Source organism: Trichoderma camerunense, assembly GCF_050948025.1.
Source record: "Trichoderma camerunense strain CBS 138272 chromosome Unknown V8C40scaffold_22, whole genome shotgun sequence".
NCBI lineage: Eukaryota > Fungi > Ascomycota > Sordariomycetes > Hypocreales > Hypocreaceae > Trichoderma > Trichoderma camerunense.
Genome location: NW_028145348.1, coordinates 277,245 through 298,211, shown reverse-complemented (window position 1 = coordinate 298,211; position 20,967 = coordinate 277,245). Strand labels below are relative to the sequence as shown.

Here is a 20,967-nt window from a genome sequence, read left to right as displayed (position 1 = left end):
GGTTGTTGATACAATGCGAGCGACTGTCTTGCGCAATTCGTCGATCTAGCATCGCCATTTGTATATAAACACTCTTTCATCTCATTCATTCTTTTCACTTATACCACATCAACTTCCTTTCACACTCACTTGACTGAACAGCTTCACTCAATCTCCGCTTCTCCTCTCCCTCCAAAAAAGAAGAATAACAGACATCATGGCTCCTCCCTTCTTCGCCATCGTCTCAGGCGTCGGCTCTGGCACAGGCGCCTCCATCGCCCGCCGCTTCGCCCAGTCCTACGCCGTCGTCCTCCTCTCCCGCAAGCCCTCCTCCTACGAGTCCATCGTGTCCGACATCAAAGCCGCCGGCGGCACCGCAATTGGCATCACCGCCGATGCCGCTGACCCGGCCGCCGTCGATGCCGCTTTCGCTCAGATCGAAAAGGAGCTGCCCGGCTCCAAGCTCGCCGCCGCCGTGTACAATGGCGGCGCCGGCATGGCTCGAAAGCCGTTTTTGGAGCTGAAGATCTCCGATCTGGATCTTAGCCTCGACACTGCTGCGTGAGTTTCCCATAATCTACCTACCTTTTAAATACTCAATCCCATTGAAAACACTCGCTGACAAAAAATCACAGCAACGGCCTCTTCTACTTCGCCCAAAAGTCTCTCCCTCTTCTCCTGGCAGCCGTTGATTCCTCCCCTCACCCCCCATCTCTCCTCGTCACCGGCGCAACCGCTTCCCTCCGCGGCTCCGCCTTCTTCAGCACTTTTGCCGCTGGCAAGTTCGCCCAGCGTGCCATCACCCAGTCCCTGGCCCGCGAGTTCGGCCCCAAGGGCGTGCATGTCGCTCTGGCTGTCATTGACGGTGGCATTGACACTCCCTGGGGCAAGGATAGAGTTGTCAACAATGGTGTAGAGGATGGCAAGATCAACCCCGATGCTGTAAGTGTTGTGACAAACCCTCTATTTGTTCTTCTACAAGTGGCTAACAAAGAATATGCAGATTGCCGAGAGCTACTGGCACTTACACACACAACACAGATCATCTTTCACGCAAGAATTGGATATCCGCCCATTTGTGGAGAAATTTTAGATAACTATAGCGTTTGTGATATCATAAATATAATAAATACAAGTACAAATACTCTTGACAGGTATTTTCTCAAATTGAGAGTGTGTCCAAAAGAATTATTAGAGGTGATCAAAAGAGCGTTGTCCGACACCTCCAACACCATTGTCGTAAAGCTGTGTCATAAATCATAGGTTTTTTTAACACTCAGTTCCATCCATTCGGGGCCGTAAGAGTTCCAATGAAACAAAGATTTAGGAGATAAGAAAATAGAAGACATTAAAATAATGACAGGTATAGCAACTCGTAGGGGTATTACACCTCCGTTTCAACATCTGGCTTTCGCCCAGCCAAAGATCCCATTCTCTTCACTCTGCGGACAGCAAACTTGGCCTCGTTCTTGGCAAAACGCGCGTTTCGCATGGGGAGCCACTGCATCAGCCCGCGTTGCTTGCGGTTCAAATCCCGGCTCTTCTCCTTGTAGTTTTTGTACGCCCTGATGGGATTCTTACTCCCAGTACTACCGGTGCTCCTCCTCGACGCACCTGATGCACGGCTATCCAAAGAATGCCGCTCATCACTACCTTCAGACGGGGCTGAGCCATATGTTGGGTCTGTCTCTGTCCTGCGCATACCCATAACTTGGTCTCTCTCTTCGGCATCTTCGTCCTCGTCCTCATCCGTGTCTACCTCAAAATGCTCATGACCATTAGTATCTGCGCTGGACATGGGTTGAGCCATCGAGTTTTGTGGATCCTGGCCAAACGCTCCGGTCCAGTCGGTGCCATCCTTTGCCAACCAGCGGCCTTTCTCCTTCTCGTCAGCCTGTGCAAGTACATCTCGGCCCTGCGTCAGAGACTCGTCATGCAATTTCTGAGTCAATGGTGGTATTTCAGGCTGAACCTCTACATCTCGCACACCCTCAGCATAACAAGCCTCCCATGTCTCGATTGTCTCGCGAGAATCGTTGTCAGTGACAAATCTGATATGGTCCAAGTCGGTACCAGCTTTGAATCGACCTCTGAATCGAACCCGTCCAATTTCTTCAATATTCGTATCGGGAATAGTAGTAAAATTCTCCTGCGTGATGTAGTTCTGTGAAAGTCGTTGAGAATTGTCGCATTTGAACAGAGGAATGTCAAATTCCTTCTCCTGGTTATCAACCAGTTCCAATAGCCACAGTGCAGCAAACGCATCAGCTCCCCTTTTACCTGAGGGATAGAATTCCATGAAAATTGGAGATTTATATCTATAGCGCACTGGCAGTCGAAGTTTCTTTTCACCTTCAGGGACACCAATGTTGAATGTCATGCCATCATTTTCACGAACGGACTGGTCTCTCTTTACGTTGGCAGAAGAGCCTCCGGTGCGCAGACGGATCCGAACCTTGCTTGCCGGCGTATAATTCGTAACTTTGATTGTGTCGGAGAGGAATTCGAAGGTTCCAATTTCCCAACCCAGCTGCGGGGGTGGCAGCCTGAGCTCCACGGAACGGAAGAGAAGGGAGACACGAATACGGCCAAAGCCGATGCCACCATCGAGAGGGTACCACCGTGTCACCTCGCTACTAGTCTGCATGATATCTGACAGCTTGAGAGGAACAACTCCGATGATTGGATCGTGCTCTCTGTTACGGGAGTCTCGGACTGCAATGGTAACAATGGCAGAGCGCCAATCGCGAACAAACTTCTCGGTGCCAGCATTGAAGATGGGCTGCGATGACACCACCTTGGTTCGCGTCTTGTAAACCAAATCATCATTGACGAGTATAGTGCAGTATGAGCTCGGTAGTCTCTTGCTTGTCTCTTCCTTGACTTCGCCAGCTTCTGGCCTTGCAGGCTCGTACTCTTTGCCCTTGCGGTTGCCCTGGGAGCCCTTGACATTGGCTAGCTCTAGACCGACAATCTGGTGGACCACAATGCTGAGGATTCCGGATGGCCAAAGAGGGTCAGGGGGGGTATGGACTACGGCGTCCTCTTCCGCATTCTGGATCGTACCCCAGTCTTCTTGGAATTCGGGCTTGTCGCCTAGTTCTTTAACCACATTGGGGTTGTGGCCATCAGTTCGCAAGGCTTTGCGGAATTGCGTCTTTCCGAAAAACCCAACTTCCCAGTGGAGTTCGCCGGGCATAACGCTCTCGGCCTTGAGACCACTCAGCGTCGAGACGTGCTGGAACATCTTTCCTGGGTGTTGGATGAGCTCTTGGATGCTTAGCTCAATCTTGCCGACCTCATCATCCGCAGAGGATCGATCACTATCCCAAAGCTCCACGGAGAGCTGCTCGTCAGCCTTAATGAGGTCGCTGGTAACCAGCAGTCCGCAACTCTCTTCGAAGACAGGGTTCAAATTATCCTGGATGACACGGGTGCAAAACATGGGCTTTCCAAACTTGCTCCAGCTAATGGTAATATACGGATCAGAGCCGCCGCCTTTGCTGCCACGCTGATCCTGTTTGCTAAGGCCAGTAGCTTTGTGGATTCTCACAAAGAGAATTCCAAAGGCCTCAGTTTCCTTCTTGATATCGTCTCCCTGAACCATTTTGCTGATATCCAAGGTTAAGCTTTTGGGAGCGACGTACATCGAGGCTGCGGCGCTGATAGCCCAGTTAACAAAATTGGAGATGAGGGGCAAGTTCAAGATATTGGGGGCTCTTTCAACCATTGGAGTGCATCCAGCTTGCACTTTGGGAACTCCCATCAAAGTTATGGTCATGGTCTTTAGGAATGGGGGCTCGGGACTGAGCTGCAGTCTGACACGTGCGGTAGCAACGAGGCCAATCAGCTCAACCCAGATCGGAAGAGGAACGCCAAAGAGGCCTTTGATTCCCAGGTAGAAGACGAGCTGCATTCCCATGTTCCGCGCCTTTGAGGCGATATCAGCGCCTGAGGGCTTTGCGTGGTATGCGACCGAAACTTCCATGTTGTAAAACGCCCCGGCTTGCGACACGGCCGCAAGTTCATCTTCGTCCATGACTTTTTCATTTTCTTTGTGGATTTCATCCTTGATATCCTGAACGTGAGAGTCTGGGAGGGCTCGCATATTTAGAATACGGAGAGGATTGTTTCCCTGGGAAATATCGGCCACTCGCACATGTTCAATAATACCAGGCACAGAGGCGGCCATGACATCTTCGATGCTGCACAGTAGTTAGCAGCTGTTTGTAGCAGAAATTGAAATAGCGAGGTAAACTTACGTGTCGGCAACACCAGCAAACATTTCAGGATTGATCATGCCCCAAAAGACGCCGATTGCGGTGTTCATCCATTCGACAGACTCCGGAATCAAGTTAATAGTGGCAGTTTCGCCACGCTCCTGCTCACTGGACCACTCCAAGTCTCGTCCTTGGCGGATCAATTCTTTCACCCACAGGTGGACACCAGAGGTAACGCAGATAGCCAAGGGAATCAGGCCAAGGAGCCCGCCGCCAAACAGCCTACCGAAGAAGACGATACCCATGAAAATTCCGGCGCACAAGGCGTTTGATCGCAGTTCAAGAGAGGCAAACATTGGTTCGTAGCTGACCGACGGAGTCTTGTAAAACAGGACTGACGTCTTCTCACTGCGAATAGGTACGTCGGAAGTTGATCCCTCTTGGATGGGATCAGGAGGCGCAGTTACATCTTGAGCATAGCGGTACTCTTCACCAGACTGCTGAGATGAGGTAGCAATGGTGGCAGGCTTTCCCAGGTTCCCGTTAGGAACAGACATCTATTCGAAAGTTAGTTGAGCATAAGGCTATCGCGACGCGCTCAGATTTGGAAGAAAGCATACCTGTGGGTTTTCCACGGCCTCGGTAAAATCGATATCCGCATCACGAATCTCAACATCCTTTCCAGTGACTGGATCACGCACTTTCCGCGTGCCCTTTTTCTTGAGAAGCTCGTTACGATGAACTTTGACATCGGGATTGCGCTTGTTGCGTCTGAGCTCGGAATCAATTTCGGCATCTCGTTGCTTCTTCTCCGCGTCAAGACGCTGCATAAACTCCTGGATATTGGGCACACGGTTGGTGGCGCTGTAGTGCTGCCCGCCCGAGGGCACCACATGGTCGTCGACGTTCATGGCGCCGGTGTTACAGAAGCTTGTCTCTGGTTTAGGAGGATGAGAGACAACTGCTTCTGTTTGATAAATTAATTCGAAGTTGAGAGCTCCGGATAGTTGTCGATTCTAGGCATCGGAGAATTCAAAATCAGACTAGGTAAGATCTAGGTGAGTTATGACGACGAGCGAATCCGCAGATATACATGTACTCGATTCCCTTCTGACAGCATCAACGGCAGCCACCACGCATTCAGAGAAACCAACGCGGGGAATAACACGCGCCTTGGCAAGAGCCGTGGAGCAGGACAGTTGTCGAGATGGACAAAGTCAATTTGAATCGCTTCCATGGCGCCAACTTATTTGCACAAGCCGACCGTGCCGTGGCAAACGTCGATGCTCGCTATCAGAGCTGCAAACTTGATCCGCGGATGTCTCTTCGATGACGTATTGTGATGGCCGCCACGAGCTAGCTAGAGCAGCGCATCAGACAAGTTGGTGGGGATCTAGCTTCCAGCTCGAGCTGCAGATTAAGGTCGTGAGCCGAGCTTGGCAGCTCCAGTATTTACCAGTAATGCATGCATTCAGCTGAGAAAACTTTGGGCCTTTCGTCATTCTGGCGATTGAGGCCACAGCGTTCGCGGCTCGGGATTCCTCAAATCTCAATCACTGTGAGCTCTTGGGGGTGCTATCTATAAAGCCGCGCACTGTGAAATTTGCTTGTTTGCTGTGCTGCGCTGTGCCGTGTTTTGCTGTGTTTTGCTTGTGCTTATGCTTGTGCTTCCATCGGCTGGGATCCCATATCATCATGTCGCAACGACGTAACCATGCTTGCCATGCAAGGGAATCAAAGCTGCATGGCTAGTGATGATATCGCCTGTTTCAGATGATGCCACCTCGTCGCACAAGAATCATCGAAAAATGAATCGAAGGAAAATCATGCTGTAAACCATGTCGCAAAACCGAAGATCGCCAAGCCGAGAGATCTCGGAAATGGGCGTGTTAGGAAGCGATCGGCTCGAGATTGCGTAGATGGCGCGGGTGGGGAGGCACTGAAGCTGGTTTGGTTTTGGCTGAGCCACCATCACCATCAGCTCATCCATGGCCCACTGAAGCAAAAAAAAAAAAAATCAGGGAGAAAAGTGAAGCATCTTTGGCTGCCGGAGGGCTTGTCCCGAGCCCACCAAATCGAGCAGCTGAATCACACATTGATTGCTGCCCCTTTTTCCATTGACGTTGTAAAAAGGTTGATACGGTTAAATGTTGCAGCAAGGATTGTTTCTTGCGATGGACAGAAGCAGAAGGAGGCACGATCTTTTCGGGAGCTAAACCATGACTCAGCAGGGGCAGTCAGCTACCAGGTATCACTGTTCCAGGGTATTGCACGCAATATTCAGTGGTCATCTCCCCATCATCATCACGATGGAGATAGAAGGATTAATTTGTGATTAATATGTCGTTTAATCGTTCGGTATTATGGAGTAAAGCAAAGGCTTCGTCTTGGTATCCTAAAACTATGGCTGTCATCAATCAGCTCCAATTTCGCTAATAGCAAACAACACGCTTTTCCCACCCAATGTATGGATTGCTATCAATACATATCCATGTTCACGATGCCTCCTCCTCCTCCTTCATGCTGGCGATCACTGCATCCACCTTCACAGCTGCCTCCATGCTGTCCTGCAGTATCGAAATCTCTTCACCACTCAATCGCCTTCTCGTCGCTCCCACCATGCAGCTCATGTCCTTCTTCCCTCCCTTTTGCCACTCGCCATCCATCATCCAGTACAATGGAACCTCGTACCCGTCTGGATCTACCAGCTTGTTCTTGAGCAAGCTGCCATTATACCACAGTAGCTTGTCCTTTTCATCCGTATGCGCAATAACAAAGCTGCATACCGCCTTTTCATCAGGTTTCCCTTCCTTCTCCCACCCAACAATCGAGCCATAGTGCTCCTCAAATTCATATTTTGAGCCAGCAAGCTCTAGTCCAAGCCACCACGTCTCCTTGTCTCCGTAGGTGATTCTGTAGGAAACCTCGTCCCGTACTGCCCATGAGTTCTGCCATGCGATATGGAGTAGGCCAACAAAGACTTCGGTTCGAGACTTGTCAAGAACGACGACCCCTGAGTCGCATTCTTCCGCGTAGTCCTCTGTCCAGACGAGAGATTTGTTCATCGCTGGTGATGGCTCCTTGATTTGATCTTTCCACCACTCGTGTCTGTCTTCGAAAGAATGCTGCCATAGTAGTCGATCGTGGAATAAATACGCTCCGTTTTCGGTATACGCTCGTTGTTGAAAAAGCACTTCCGGTGATTGAAGGAATACAGCATCGGCATCGACAACAATGACTTGTTCGAATCTAGATGCTAGAGCCGCAAATGCTTTGATGGCCCAGCCCTTTCTCCGAAGACGCAGAGTTTCATCGTCGAATACCGTCCACACATCTAGGAAATCTGTATTGTTTGTTTTGTCAAACGACAAGAGGGCATCGCGACGTTCTTTTGGCAAGTCAGAATCCCCGGCATAGACAATCTGGATGGGCAGCGAACAGCCAAAAACATCTCTGAGAGCTGCAATCAAATGTCCCGCAAATCTGATTTGTAGATCACTCCCGCCGGCGGGGATGACGATCCCCTCTGAACCTTTGGTAAAAGAGCGCCGAAAGTCCAAGAGTGGTGTTTTGCCACCAGGTTTTGACGGCTCCGGGATGAGGAATGGAAATAGGGAGGTGGCCGTCGTCTCGATCGCTGTAACAAGCCTCTCTTTCTCAAAGTTGCGAAGTTTAGACCCCCACGGGGAATTGAGGTCATCAAGCCATCGGGTTAAGCTGCGAGACCGTTGACCAACTTCCCAAAACTTGTCTTTGTATGGAGGTTCGATAGGGTACCTGTGGTAGTCTCTGGCTATCCTCAAAATGTCCCTGAGAGATCCATCGGCCGGATATTTCGAATCCAGTGTCTCTATGATAACATCGCCAGCGACGTCACGAACACTAAAGTAGAGTGCAATAGCAACGACAACGAACAAGACGACGGTTCTTGGTGAACGTTCAAAACAAGCGCGTAAACGAGCGAGAGATCCACGCATTATGATACGAGAAGAAGCATAAGATAGAGCGGCAATTGGAAACTAAAGACGAAAAAAGCAATGCCAAGAATACTTAATGGGAGAGTAACGGATCTAAAGAGACTCCCCGCCATGGAGATAGAGAGTGACATTTGCGGACATGAGATTCCCGCGGGTAAGACGAATCACAACTTGGATTACGAAATTATTGGCTAGTTTTTGCATCTCCTTCTCTAGCAGGGAATATCAGAAGTCCACGTACTCGCATCTGTCATGGCCTCTGCCGCGGTGCCACTTTTGCGTCCCCCCGTCAAAACTAGTTATTGGGTTATTGGCAGCCATACCCTTTTCTCGTATTGCCTCAGTTCTATTTCGAGGCCGCGTCTATGGGCACCCATGCAAGCAATGCCACTGTTTCGAGCCCTGTCGAACCGCATTTTCGTATTTACGAATAACGTTAATACTTTAAACTCATTCTTTTTTGTGATATATTACAGCCTCCTTGTTTCATGTTGCCGCGTCGTCCAATGAGCCATTCGGCGGTGTTCGGTCTATCGGCTTACATCTCTGGAAACAATAGTGTACACGCAATGACCACGTACTGCGCCACGCACCCACATTGCAAACACGAGTTTTCACAGCCAACTAACCAACCTTGTTTAACCCCGAGCATCAATTGCATACATGATAGAGCCGAGTACCTCTATCAATGTGTGGATGAACCTTGTAGGATGTATTAAATGGAATAGTCAACAAGCCCTATTTGGGCTGGCCGTTGCATCTCAAAGGTCCACATTATGCTGCAGGTCGCAACATACAACATGTCGGCTTTTATTTGATTCGCTACGCCTCTTCGACATTGTATTTATCCAAGTCTTGGCAGTTGGGGATTTACGTGTATACCATTGAGTCGTGTGTTGTAATACTCAATTGGTAGTGTCTTACTACAACTGGTACTCTACTCCCATCATCATCGCACCTTGTACGGAGTGTGGAGTGATTACTATTAGGTACATGTAGGCATCGGGTAAACGGCCTACAGTTTCATGATCAGTATTCTCATTGCAACTTCAATGTATCATATGATTTTTTACCTACTTTTTCTCCCCATTGTTCCTTGATCAAGAAATTGCTATAAGAGACCAAGTTTCTAGATGAGCATATCCAAAGTGACGGGGTCGAAAGCGGACACGCCAGTGTCTCTATTCAAGCCATTTTTATAGAAACACTCAACCAAAGTGTTCATCGTATATCATATTAGTGGGGTATACTCCGTAAACAACCCCCATCTATCCTTCATTGGCTCGAGCTACACTCTAATTCCTACATTCGCTGTTAATTATCCACCAGTTTTATGGGTGCTAGATGGAGACGGCGCAATTATATCACCGATGTAGCCAGTAGCCAGCATTACATACTGTAGTTGAACTAAAGAGATATCTAGTTTCCTCACTATGGCTAGGATGGTTACTTTTGATCCAGGTAGCCTCTGACAATAGAGTTCCAAATATTCAGTTAGATAGTTTCTTCAGTGAGGGTCATGACAATATAGAGCAACAACTGGTCATACCGCCTGGGATGAGAAGAGGGAAAGAAGCCCTGTTAGGTAACTATTTTCATCTATCTTGTAGGAACTTCATCTGTTGTTTAGGCTATTCGACAGTTTCTGCAACCACCAGTTGCAGTCATTTAGCCCGGACTATCTCTCCCCAACCACTTGACCAGGATATCACAGGTCACTATCGTTGGTTCTACTTCATTTGTTGTGCCGAATTCCGAAGGAGAAGGCGCATTTCGGCGGTCATCGCTGAGCCAAGACTGGATGTACTGCCTGGTTAGGTTTGTTAGGCAAATGATACGACGTGGATTACGAATACACTAGAACTTGCTGATTATCAAGGTCCGCATTATCTCCTGAAATGGTAATGTGGTGGACTAGGGCATGTAAGGATCGGAAAAAAGTCCGCAATCAGACGCCTATTCTACCTGTTACTGGGTCCTGCCAGTGGGCAATATGGTTTGTTGGGATTCATAACCAACCATGGTCGGACAATTAAGGAGACCCCCGGAAAAAGCCAACTTGGATTTTCTAAAAATAAAAACTATAGAAGTTTCTCAGAAGACTAATATGAAGCTGGAAGGTCGTAGCTTCATTACTGTCGCGTGTTGCGGCACTATTGAGGCGCAGCCAACTTTAAGGGTATCAAGATACACCCTGGTTAAGTGATAGCTCAAGTTATGAATGGCGGAGTACACATTGATGGGCTGAACCAAACAAACATTGGATAAAGGAATATAGATGAGAAAATGGGTTCGTGGGTGTCTAATCGATGGATACGAGGAATACGACAGTATCTGCGGAGTAGGAGGGATAAATTATAACAGAGACATTGGACAACGCTGATTCTATGGATGTTACTTATCAAATGATGGATATTCTTCAACTATAGCCTATATATGTGCCTATATGGAAAGGTGAAACGGTATCTAATGAGAGCAACATCATGTGGTATGTTATGTCTATGAATCTTTTAGCTATGGCATAGTGTGCTCACTCATAATCATGGATTATCTCCCCATCAGTGTCATGTTTTGTCAATTTTTATAAATATCAGCCGTGCGTTTGAGTCATGCAAATGTATTTGTTGAAGACCTCTCCACGTACTTGGTACCTCATTATAGGGATCGGCCGCAAAGCGCCGCAAAGGTGGAATTCGTGATGTGATGCAATTCACAGCGATGGTCTCTGATTTCAAAAAAATATTAGCTGAAATTTATCTCCCTAGATAGCAGGTACTCACACTGTACTTAGTATGTGAGAGCATCTATATATCCACTAGTTTCGCAAAGGGTGTAATGTTCCTTCCTCTCTGAAGAGCGTGACAACCAGCTTTGGATTAACTGATCGAATCTTGCCGGGAATGACTGATTAGGGGGTCTTATAGAAAGAAGGTCGCGGCTTGTAGAATACATATATGGTGTAGTAATACATATAGCAGGTTGGTCCCATATATGTACATGTAATGTGTGTGGCACTAACCACCCCCCAGATCTGTTGTATACGACCGTTGTAGTGTATTAAAGGTAATTCCATGAAATGAAATTCTAGTTACATCTTCATGGCCGCTTTCTTCTTCCATATCGAAAAATCGAAAATTAACGTTATGAAGCCAGTCAGCAGGTGAATCTGAGCAAGCAACCACATCGTTGCAAAGTGGTAATAGGCGACATGTCTCCCGCGTTCGAGCAGCACCTGATCATGCTGCAACTTTTCAACCTCCCAAAAGTTTCTATATCTCTCCGCCGCAACCGAGCCGTCTTCCTTTCGGACTTGTTCAAGCCATCTTTCATCTGGATTTGGAAGCAAATGGCAATCCGGCTTTGCCCCTGCCTGAAGCAGAATCTTGACAATGTCCCAATGAGCTCTTATCACGGCTGCGTTGAGAGCAGTGCGATATCTTCCGCAAACCGCATTTGATGCTACGTCAGCCCCGTGATCCAGTAACAGTTGTATTGATGTCGTCTGACCCGAGTATGCTGCCGCTTGCAAAGCAGTGCCAAAGATTCCACCGCGGGCATTAACATCAATATGGGGACATTCATCGAGGAGCATCTTTACTGCATCAGTTGCAATCTCGATTAAATGAAGCTGTATGCCGGGAGTATCGGATTCTCGACGGTACCAGCGTTTGCGTGGATGTCCATCTTCATAAATGTCATACACGATCGAGCAGGCTGCTTGGAGTGGGAAGCCATACTTGCCCCCCTTGAGATTAACATCAGCGCCGCGATCGAGAAGAAGCCGCACCCTCTTTCTCACCATCTCCGACACGGCTTCTAGATTTATCGGGTCGCCCTTCTCCAGCTTGAGGAGGGTTCCTTCAAGAGAGAGAGCACAATGAAGGGCGGAACCAAACTCGTCAGACACATAACCATTGGCATCGGCACCATGATCCAAAAGAAGCTGCATTTGAGCGGTTCCATCGACATCCTTGCTAGCATGAAAGCCAGCAGCAGCTTGAAGTGGGCTGGCACATTCGCTGCTTTGCACACCGGCAACACTCGCGCCGTGTTTAAGCAACAGACGTATCATCTTAACTTGGCTCCAATGCTCACACTTCGCAGCACATGCTGCTTGCAGTGCTGTCCCCAATCTTCCATCCTCTGCATTCACATCAGCGCCCCGTTCAAGCAGAAGACGCACTACTTGTTCACTCCCTTGCCAATGAGGGAAGGCACAGACTATTTGAAGTGCAGTCCCATATTCACCAGCGGTGACAGCGTTAACATTAGCACCATGATCGAGTAGCAGTCGTATTATCTCAACTTGGCTGTCGCTTGGGCATTTGGCGCATACCGTCCGCAGAGCGGTTCCGTACTTTCCACCCTCGACATTCACATCGGCTCCTCGTTCAAGCAGAAGACGCACTATGTCTTCGCTCCCATTCCATCGAATCGAGGCACAAGCCGCTTGAAGTGCAGTTCCACATTCTTCACCGGTGACTGCGTTGATATCCGCTCCATAGTCGAGCAGTAAGGATACCATGTCAATGTCCCCCAGCTTACAAGCTGCCTGCAGTGCGTTTCCGAACAAACCACTCGCTGCGTTTACATCGGCGCCTAGTTCCAGAAGAATTCGCATCGTTTTAACACCTTCCTTAGAATAACAAGCTGCTGCTTGCAGCGCAGTCCCATAGGTGCCGCTTTTGTCATTGACATCAGCTCCATGGTCAACAAGTAGTTGTATCATTTCTGCCTTTGTCCCAAGACCTTTTGGACTGTAACATACCGCTGAGAGTGCGTTGCCGTATGTTCCTCCTTGTATTTTCACATCGGCGCCATTTTCGAGAAGCAACTTTACCATATTCACGCAGCCCCTATATGCAGCTCTCTGAAGTGCTGTTCCATGAGATTCCGCCACGATGTTCGCATCAGCCCCATGGTCGATTAGAAGCTGTGCTATTTGAACGCACGTAGGAGAACATGTGAGCTTGTGATGTCCACATGCTTTGTGTAATGCGGTTTCACCCTTTCCGTCCTGGGCATTTGGATCCGCACCAAGGCTGAGTAAGAGTTTCAGTCTGAGAAATTCTCCATCCACGGCTTTCGAAAGGCCGAATGTGCGTCTCAATTGAGGAAATATTCTATCCATGCCGGGCCTGAAGTTTGTGGTCATTTCGTGGAGGGGATAGCCTCCCGTTCCACCTTGGTTGACGTCGGCTCCATGATCAATTAGCAAATCGAATGCCTCCCAGTGTTTTGCTTTTGCCGTTTCACAAAGAGCCGTCTTTTCCATGCTTCCAGTGCCACGTTTGTTGACATCTGCTCCATTGTCGAGCAGCAACTGAAGGCAATGCATATTCCCTGAAGCCGACAAAAGAACGCATCCGGCTTCATTAGAAGGGACGTTGATGTCCGCCCCGCGCTTTATCAGAAGCTTTAGCATATTGAGATGCTCATCTGAAGCCGCAGTTTGTAAAGCTGAACCCCATCCGCCGCGCTGAGCATTAATCTCAGCACCTCTGTCTAAGAGCAAATTTACCATCGTGGGGTTCCCTCGGAACACGGCTAATTGAAGCATATCTCCAGCTTTGTTATCTCCAGACTCGCCTTTAGTTGTCGCTATTGTCGATGCATCTGCGTTGGCGCCTTTATCTAGCAGAAGTTGAGCAACCCGTGTACTGCCTCCACGAATCGCATAGTACAGCGCTATATCGCAATCCTCTTGTACAAAGTATTGCTTCACACCGAAGCTCTGTGAAAGAATATGTCCAGTTAAAAGAGTAAAGCCACGCCAGGCTGTGAAACAGTGTGGCCGCATTAGCATCTCTGCCATGTCTGAATAGGCAAGCTCTTGCATTTTTCGCCACTGATCTTGGAACCGCTTGCTGCCAAGTATCATGTTGAGCAAACTTTGGCTTCGCATGGCAAGACATATTGCTACTTTCTCAATAACTTGAGCGGTCCAGATTTTGTAAGGGACCATTTCAATATGTCTTGGCCAATAGGTGGTTGAATAGCTCTTCAAAGGATATCGAGTCTGGATGGTATAGCTGTCCGGAGTACTCAAGTATATATGATACGCAAGACACCAGTACGCGATCGAAAGATGAGCGTCTGCTTCACTAAATCCAAGCGATACCGCATCATCTCGGTGAATTCGGGTGGAATTTAGATATTCTTTGACTGAGAAATGTGCTAAGCGGACTATTCCAAACTCCACGAGAACAAGCCCTGAAAAGTATGCCAAAACATCCTGGGAATCGAACAATTGCTCTGATTGATTCAGACGCTGCATTATTTTCTGGGTTGTATCCATGTCGCTTGGCCGCAAGATAAAGATGTGCGCTAGTTGTTCCACAGAGAGGGGTGTATATGAGAAGGCGAGCCATTGCAGACAACTTATGATCTGTTCCTGGTATTTGGGATCAATCATGCGAAGTATCCTTTCATATGTCTGATCAAGTCCTTCGGGGAGATCTAGTAGCGCCTGTAGTATTTCATTCGAAGATCTGAGGCTCCGTAGTACTTCAAATTGACAGCGAACGTATTGGAACCTTGCCAAGTAATTAGCAACGCGGAATTTTTGAACAAGGCGAACAACAGGATCTCTTCAAGACTTACATTCCATCTGATTTTTCAATGAGAATCTCTTTGACTTTCTTCTTTATGACATCTGACCAAGATTTATAGTTGGCATCGGCGAGCGTTGAGTCTATGTATTGGCCGATGTCGCGCTTGATTGCTTCTTTATACATGTACGAAGACAGATCGAATTCTATCCTCGTGGGTTCAGATAAATGGCATTCAAGTTCAGCATATATATCTGACTCTTTTCGGCTTGTACAGATCACATGAAGATTATCAGGTGCAGCATTGAGGATGTAGCGCAACGTCTTCATGAGATCTTCGCGCCGCCCGCCAAGTTCTGGGCATTCATCCAGTGCGTCAATGATGATGTGCACTTTAGAAAACCCGCGTAAAGTCGCAATAAGCACTTCTTGAAGCTCATCGGTAGGTGGGCGCATATCTTGATCTCTGTGTTTTCTAAGTTTTGTAATTGAGTCGGGCATATTGGGGCGGCAGCAACAAATTTGCTTGATGAGAGACGCCAGCATAGCATCTCTTTCCTGCTTTTTAACGTCGCTAAAGCTAAAGTAATAGTACGCTGTAGCGATTGTAGCATCGTCTTTGTGCTTGCTTTGCAAGAATTTGATGATTGAGGAGCTTAGGACCGACTTTCCGGAACCAGCTGGCCAGGCATGTTAGGTATATGAAGGGACTTGAAAGGGGAATAAGAGAACACACGAAACTCACCTTTACCATGAAGCCATAAAAGAGAGCGAGGATTATTCATCCATGACTCAAATGCCTCGCCTTCGATAAACCATTCACTAGTACCAGCTTCATGCCTGTTACGAGCTGCATTGTACATATCCGATGGATCAACATCACATAGCCAGCGATAGAAATCCCGGTGATCTTGCTTCGCATTGGCTTCCTCTACTGCCCTGCGTAGGCTGGAAATATCCGCACCAGCAGTCATTAAACTGTGTATCGTTTCCTTATGCCGCTTCTCGGCTGCAGCGCATTCTTCATTATACTGTTGATCGCTCCACGCCTGGTCGATAGCACCCATCTGACGCTCTTGGCGCTGTATCTGTTCCATCAATCCAACCCAATTATATCGTCCGATAAGATCACGAGCCAAGCGAGTGGCCCCATCATTGGCGTAGTAACAATAACATGTTGCCTGGAACTTTAGTATTTGTCGATATAACTTTTCCAAAGAGCCTTTATAAAGTACATGCGATACTGGAGCTGATTGGTCGTCGCTTTGTCTTGTCTCATAGCGTCGATGATAGAGATCTTCTCTCATTCGACCCTGGACGATGAGTAATGAGATGTACTCCAACCCTTTGGCAAGGGATGCAGCTTGATCCATGGGATTCAAAAACAGCTAAGCACCTGATTCAGTCAACCCACTCCATAACGGAGAATCCGCAGGTCACGCTCAAACGTACCGACAACAATGCGCTGACGCCAGCCCACGCCAATGATGCATAGGGGTTGGAGGCTAAAGCTGTGGTGAGAAAGTCATTGGCCAGTTTGACAACGCCCAAGATGGGCTGGACAACTCCAGCCGGCTGAATCTCAGAGCTACGAAAGGAAAACTTCCAAATGTTCTTCTGGACTTGTTCCATCTTACATCGTAGCATGATGTTCATCCACCTCCCCTTGTTCTCCTCCGCGGCTAAAGCCGGTCCGGGTGCGGCAGTGACGCTTTCGCGGAGTCTCGCCTCATATTCTTCAATGAGTGCCCCGTCTTTTTGTTGTAGTTTCTTGTACGCGAGGTTCCAGAGCTCACCAATGGGAGTGTTTTGATACTCGTCGTCATCGCCCAATGTGGCTGTGTTTGGTGATGTGTTGGACAAGGGCAGAAGAACAGAAGGACCTGATACCCCACAATAATTAATCTTGATGTTAAAGTTATGAGAGAATCATCCTGATGAATCCTACTATGAGAGTTCTTCAACTCTTCGGCCTGCTGTGTGGCTGGAGAGCTTGTAGCCCTATCTTCATCTTTGCTTCTAAGAGAGAATAGCCCCTTCACCCTCTCCGTCTTATCCTTGATTCTGTCGATCTTGGACGACTTCCGCATGTTGTGTAGTTCATCCCCTTTGTTGGATAAGGTGGAGGAAGGTACATAAAGCGCTCATGATCCCATGAGAATGCTCAAAGAAGCAGGACCGACGTTTGATGCCTGAATGAGGCGAGAGGTCACTTACATAGCCACAATCTCTTGCAGCGGTGTGGTTCAGCTCGCGGAAATCCCCTCATTGCACTAAGAGCATTATTGGTCTAACTCGGGCCTCGACTGGTCCAATGGATTTAAGCATCATGCAATGTATATTTTGATGCTTCCAACAGAGAGATGCTCCGTGCATCTGATACAGGATTCTCGAATAGGTGCAGGATCACCAAATACATGGACGTTACATGTACACGTATTTATGGAGTTTTGTCACTCTAGACTCGATTACGCCCGTAATACTTTAGCACAGGTACCTCCACGTACCGCAGGGATCGGATCGATGCCTTCGCGCTAACAAAAGGTACATGCGCTGCGCCTCTCTCTTACAAACGGAACCAGCGCCATGTCGTCAAGTACTTGCGTGACTCTCCCCGTTTGGGCACTTTGTCCAAGACCGATCACCAATGTGGCGGCACATTTATCCGTCCAAGGACACCGACCGCGCCTTGGCAAGATCTATTGATCTGTCTCGCCTCATCGTCATTTTGGGCCATCACGTGTGTTCCTGAAGGATTCTCTTTCGCCTTACACGCGAGGCTGTTGGTTTGTGCTTTGTGTAGGAGTACATGTACTCCGTTTGTTCTACAATCTTATAAGACGACGTCACCACTGGCTGTGCACATCCTGTGATCATCATCCAGAGCATAAGCGCAACAATATATAGCTCTGGCATCCTCCATCAACAACATCACCAGTGTCTCATTTCTCCTCGTATCAAAAACCACCTTATACCCTTTTGTTTTATTAAATCATGACCAAAGAGGCGTCTAACGGCCAGGCGCCGCCTCCTGGTGAAGCGCCGCCAAGCTATACCACGGCAACGGAAGATGTTCTAGATGCCACTGATCCATCTCAAAACATCGACGTTACGACTGCCTTTGCAAATCTCTCCCTCTCTTCTGGTCCATCAACTGGCGGCCCTAATGTTGATACCACTCTGGCTCACTTGAAGCTTCTTCACGCCATCGATACCCTCAAAGAAGATGTTGGGTATACTGATGGCCTCTTTGGCATCTTCGACAGCCGTGCCACATGGGACAGCGAGATCCTTCACGGCGCGGCTCTACCTCCAGGAGTTCAGCTAGACAAGCTTGGTGAAGGTGACAAAGAAAAGCTCGCTCTCAGTCGTCTACGCGAAAAGCGATGGGCCATCTTTCTTGCACGAGCAGTAGACAGATATGAGGCGTGGTGGCATGCAATGGCCCAAACCAAGACCATGTTGACCGAACAAGATATGTCGACACCGGATAGCCCCAAGTATGTCGCCTTTTCAACCAGTGGCAAACCACTGGGTTGGACCAGAGACTCGATTCCACCGTTGGGTAAGTCATCTTTACAGCTTAGAAGCTGACGCTCTACTGCGGTTATAGATAACCTTTGACTAACACAAAATCTCCAGACGTCCTCATGGTTATGCATACCCACATGTTGAACCCCAGAGCCTTCCTCGAAGACACTATGCGCGCCGGCTTGGTCGAATACTGGACCTCGGGCATGCCATGGAAGGCAGTATCTGAGGGCATCACCGTTAATTTTGAGGAAGACCCCAGTGAAGTGGCAAAGAGTAACTGGCTTCGGACGGGGCGCCAATGGAACAACTCGGCAGATCCTATGGTCAAGACCCTCAAGTGCCCGTGGTGCAAGGTGGACATGCAAGTACCTTGGACCACCTGCGGAGCCGTCGAAGATGCAGATTCGTCGATGTAAGCTTCACTTTGTTGAATTCACCCAGAACAGTCCTTTTCAGCTAACATTTCTTGAATATAGCCCCATTGGCATCCTTGGAAGCGGATATGGCGACGGCAACTTCTCACACCAGTGCCCGTCCTGCGACAAAGCCATCAACAAGGAAATCCTTTCCCTGTCCAAATTTATCCATGATACTACTCTTTTGCTCGGCAAAGACGTCCCAATGCCCGGTACACTGCTCGACATTTCATCCGGCCAGCCGGCACTTACACCCAACCCCTTGGTCGTTCCAAACTTTACTCGCATGTTTCCAAATCGCATGATCCGTCACGAGCTGCGCATCAAGATCGTAGAGCTCCTCGATCCAAAATCTGTTAGCCCCAAATCTTCTCCCTCGATGGCCGACGTGCGAGACCTCATCGAGAAGACCATCCGGAGCGACGAAGCAGTCCGTCGAATTGACGGCTCCACGCGCCGCGTGGGACTCCAACTTATACGCCGCGACGCCAAGATCACCACCCGCAAGATGATGAGCCGCTACTGGGAGAACTTCTCCCCCTTCGCGCTCGATCTGTGCGGTGCCGTCATGCGCCAAGGCGTCTTCGTCGAGAAAATGGTCAAGCTTGACTGGCTGCACAGCCCGTCCGCCAAGGCCACCATGGGCCGCCTCATCACAAAATACAACCGTTTCATGCAGATTATTAAAAAGAATCCTTTCAAGATGGCCGTTCCTACGTTAGATGTAGATCTGGCTTGGCATACCCACCAACTGAGTCCCCAGGATTACTACACTTACACCGTAAAGGAGACGTTGAAGTTTATCGACCACGACGACAAGATTGAGGAGGGTGAACTAAGCGACGCATTTGAGTGGACTACCAAGACGTATCAAGAACTTTTCAAAGAAGTATACAGCGAGTGCACATGCTGGTACTGCGAGTGTAAGCTCCCTCCCCACCATTTCTACATCTAATCGCCTTCTATCATGACAAGGAAACTAATGAATAAACTACTCCAGCCATCCGTGTCTCCCAGGGCTCCAAACTCGGAAAAATGTTCAACGTCTCCTCCAGCCAAAAGCTCGCCGACACCTTCCACGACTCCGGCACCGCCAAGCTCTGCCCTCCGGACAACTCGGCGCATATCTCGGCGCATAACTCGGTCAGAACCCTCGAAACCCCCGAGCGCGCAAAGTTCACGGCCTACATCCGCGCGCGGCAGAACCGGAGGCTCAACGAGGCCTACCAGAAGGCCGCCAAGCGAGCAGAGAAGAAGGGACGGGCTCTGCCACCCAGGGATGAGTATTACGATCATTGGGGATACAACTACTACAGTAAGAAAGCAATTCCCCTCATGTCCGCTTGAAATAAACCACATACTGACATCAAGCTTCCTCCCCCTTTAGTGTATGGCCCGTTCATGTATCCCATCTACTTCGCTCCAGGCTTGTACTACGGCTGGGATCCGTGCTACATCGCCGCGGGAGATGGAGCCTGGGCCAACTGCGCCGCCGGAACCTGTGGAAACGGGAATATCGCCGCGGGAGGCTGTGGAGGCCCCGGTGGATGTTCTGTCAACCCAGTAAGTCACGATATGCTCCATTGAGGTCCTAGTTTAGTCACAAGCTAATCATGATTTACACAGGGTCAGGGAGCATGTGCTTCCGCAATGGCCGGTGGGGGAGCGGCATGTGGCATAGGAGGAGGAGGAGGGTGCGCAGGAGGAGGAGGCGGAGGCGGATGCGGTGGTGGTGGTGGTGGGTGCGGCGGTGGAGGATGTTAAGCGTTCTTGTTGCGTGATTTATCTGTTGGCAAGTATGAGTATGTGAATGAGTTATGACACTTTGGTAGATTGAGCGTAGCGAGGCCATGATAGGCTGCATATGACGCATGTTAATAAGACAGATGTATGATTTGAGAACATGAGCGTGAACAGTACCTTTTTGTCTATTCAGTGGCTTGGTGTAGCTTAATGACATATTGTTCATACAATGAAATACATTAATGGTGAGCAAGATTCATCCATATCGCTTAAAGACAAAACCTGCTTCTAGCCGCCCTCTTGTCATACGTTGATTGGGATAACTAATACCGCTAAGATAAAGTGTCTATTTGTGTGTATTTAAATATTTCTAACCCTGGTATAATCTCTGCTATGGGTGCTGTGGGCGCCGTTCTTATGCTCATGATATCCGTAAACTCCGTTTTAATATCGTGCCAAATTCATCGATATAGTTGACACGTCCAAACCATTTAACAAAAATAAATAACCGTACATTGTGCGGCTGTAAGTGGGTCGCTTAGTCTAC

General features: G+C 48.7%; 5 protein-coding genes across 5 annotated transcripts; 2 read left to right on the top strand and 3 right to left on the bottom strand.

The window, feature by feature from the left end:
* Positions 1 to 44: 44 nt before the first annotated feature.
* V8C40DRAFT_117855 (uncharacterized protein) lies at positions 45 to 1,218 on the top strand. The gene is made up of 3 exons (XM_083210887.1): positions 45 to 540; positions 615 to 921; positions 983 to 1,218. The coding sequence occupies exons 1-3, from the start codon at positions 197 to 199 to the stop codon at positions 1,070 to 1,072; spliced, it is 741 nt and encodes a 246-aa protein (XP_083068466.1). The 5' UTR covers positions 45 to 196; the 3' UTR covers positions 1,073 to 1,218.
* Positions 1,195 to 5,736, bottom strand: V8C40DRAFT_117851 (SMP domain-containing protein). Its single transcript, XM_083210886.1, has 3 exons — positions 4,820 to 5,736; positions 4,242 to 4,756; positions 1,195 to 4,184 (listed from the first exon to the last, which is right to left on the bottom strand). The coding sequence occupies exons 1-3, from the start codon at positions 5,108 to 5,110 to the stop codon at positions 1,364 to 1,366; spliced, it is 3,627 nt and encodes a 1,208-aa protein (XP_083068465.1). The 5' UTR covers positions 5,111 to 5,736; the 3' UTR covers positions 1,195 to 1,363.
* Positions 5,737 to 6,512: 776 nt separating this feature from the next.
* On the bottom strand, positions 6,513 to 8,361 carry V8C40DRAFT_256552 (glycosyltransferase family 71 protein). Its single transcript, XM_083218295.1, has one exon. It carries the CDS (start codon positions 8,174 to 8,176, stop codon positions 6,695 to 6,697), a length of 1,482 nt encoding a protein of 493 aa, XP_083068464.1. The 5' UTR covers positions 8,177 to 8,361; the 3' UTR covers positions 6,513 to 6,694.
* A 2,213-nt stretch (positions 8,362 to 10,574) lies between these two features.
* On the bottom strand, positions 10,575 to 17,150 carry V8C40DRAFT_256549 (ankyrin repeat-containing domain protein). The gene is made up of 6 exons (XM_083218294.1): positions 16,676 to 17,150; positions 16,180 to 16,610; positions 15,473 to 16,115; positions 14,780 to 15,407; positions 10,957 to 14,712; positions 10,575 to 10,901 (listed from the first exon to the last, which is right to left on the bottom strand). The coding sequence occupies exons 1-5, from the start codon at positions 16,815 to 16,817 to the stop codon at positions 11,265 to 11,267; spliced, it is 5,292 nt and encodes a 1,763-aa protein (XP_083068463.1). The 5' UTR covers positions 16,818 to 17,150; the 3' UTR covers positions 10,575 to 10,901; positions 10,957 to 11,264.
* A 13-nt stretch (positions 17,151 to 17,163) lies between these two features.
* Positions 17,164 to 20,617, top strand: V8C40DRAFT_117811 (uncharacterized protein). The gene is made up of 6 exons (XM_083210885.1): positions 17,164 to 18,292; positions 18,370 to 18,673; positions 18,738 to 19,600; positions 19,678 to 19,992; positions 20,065 to 20,240; positions 20,304 to 20,617. Exons 1-6 carry the CDS (start codon positions 17,722 to 17,724, stop codon positions 20,439 to 20,441), a joined length of 2,367 nt encoding a protein of 788 aa, XP_083068462.1. The 5' UTR covers positions 17,164 to 17,721; the 3' UTR covers positions 20,442 to 20,617.
* The last annotated feature ends 350 nt before the right edge of the window (positions 20,618 to 20,967 follow it).

Excerpts from the sequence above, each read along its gene's own strand:
- V8C40DRAFT_117855 (XM_083210887.1), top strand. The coding sequence starts at position 197 with ATGGCTCCTCCCTTCTTCGCCATCGTCTCAGGCGTCGGCTCTGGCACA. Across the intron at positions 541-614 it reads CTTAGCCTCGACACTGCTGC|CAACGGCCTCTTCTACTTCG; the intron begins GTGAGTTTCCCA and ends AAAAAATCACAG. Across the intron at positions 922-982 it reads GCAAGATCAACCCCGATGCT|ATTGCCGAGAGCTACTGGCA; the intron begins GTAAGTGTTGTG and ends AAGAATATGCAG.
- V8C40DRAFT_117851 (XM_083210886.1), bottom strand. The coding sequence starts at position 5,110 with ATGAACGTCGACGACCATGTGGTGCCCTCGGGCGGGCAGCACTACAGC. Across the intron at positions 4,757-4,819 it reads AGGCCGTGGAAAACCCACAG|ATGTCTGTTCCTAACGGGAA; the intron begins GTATGCTTTCTT and ends ACTTTCGAATAG. Across the intron at positions 4,185-4,241 it reads TTTGCTGGTGTTGCCGACAC|CATCGAAGATGTCATGGCCG; the intron begins GTAAGTTTACCT and ends ACTACTGTGCAG.
- V8C40DRAFT_256552 (XM_083218295.1), bottom strand. The coding sequence starts at position 8,176 with ATGCGTGGATCTCTCGCTCGTTTACGCGCTTGTTTTGAACGTTCACCA.
- V8C40DRAFT_256549 (XM_083218294.1), bottom strand. The coding sequence starts at position 16,817 with ATGCGGAAGTCGTCCAAGATCGACAGAATCAAGGATAAGACGGAGAGG. Across the intron at positions 16,116-16,179 it reads GCGTCAGCGCATTGTTGTCG|CTGTTTTTGAATCCCATGGA; the intron begins GTACGTTTGAGC and ends TCAGGTGCTTAG. Across the intron at positions 15,408-15,472 it reads TTTATGGCTTCATGGTAAAG|CTGGTTCCGGAAAGTCGGTC; the intron begins GTGAGTTTCGTG and ends ATGCCTGGCCAG.
- V8C40DRAFT_117811 (XM_083210885.1), top strand. The coding sequence starts at position 17,722 with ATGACCAAAGAGGCGTCTAACGGCCAGGCGCCGCCTCCTGGTGAAGCG. Across the intron at positions 18,293-18,369 it reads AGACTCGATTCCACCGTTGG|ACGTCCTCATGGTTATGCAT; the intron begins GTAAGTCATCTT and ends CAAAATCTCCAG. Across the intron at positions 19,601-19,677 it reads CACATGCTGGTACTGCGAGT|CCATCCGTGTCTCCCAGGGC; the intron begins GTAAGCTCCCTC and ends AAACTACTCCAG.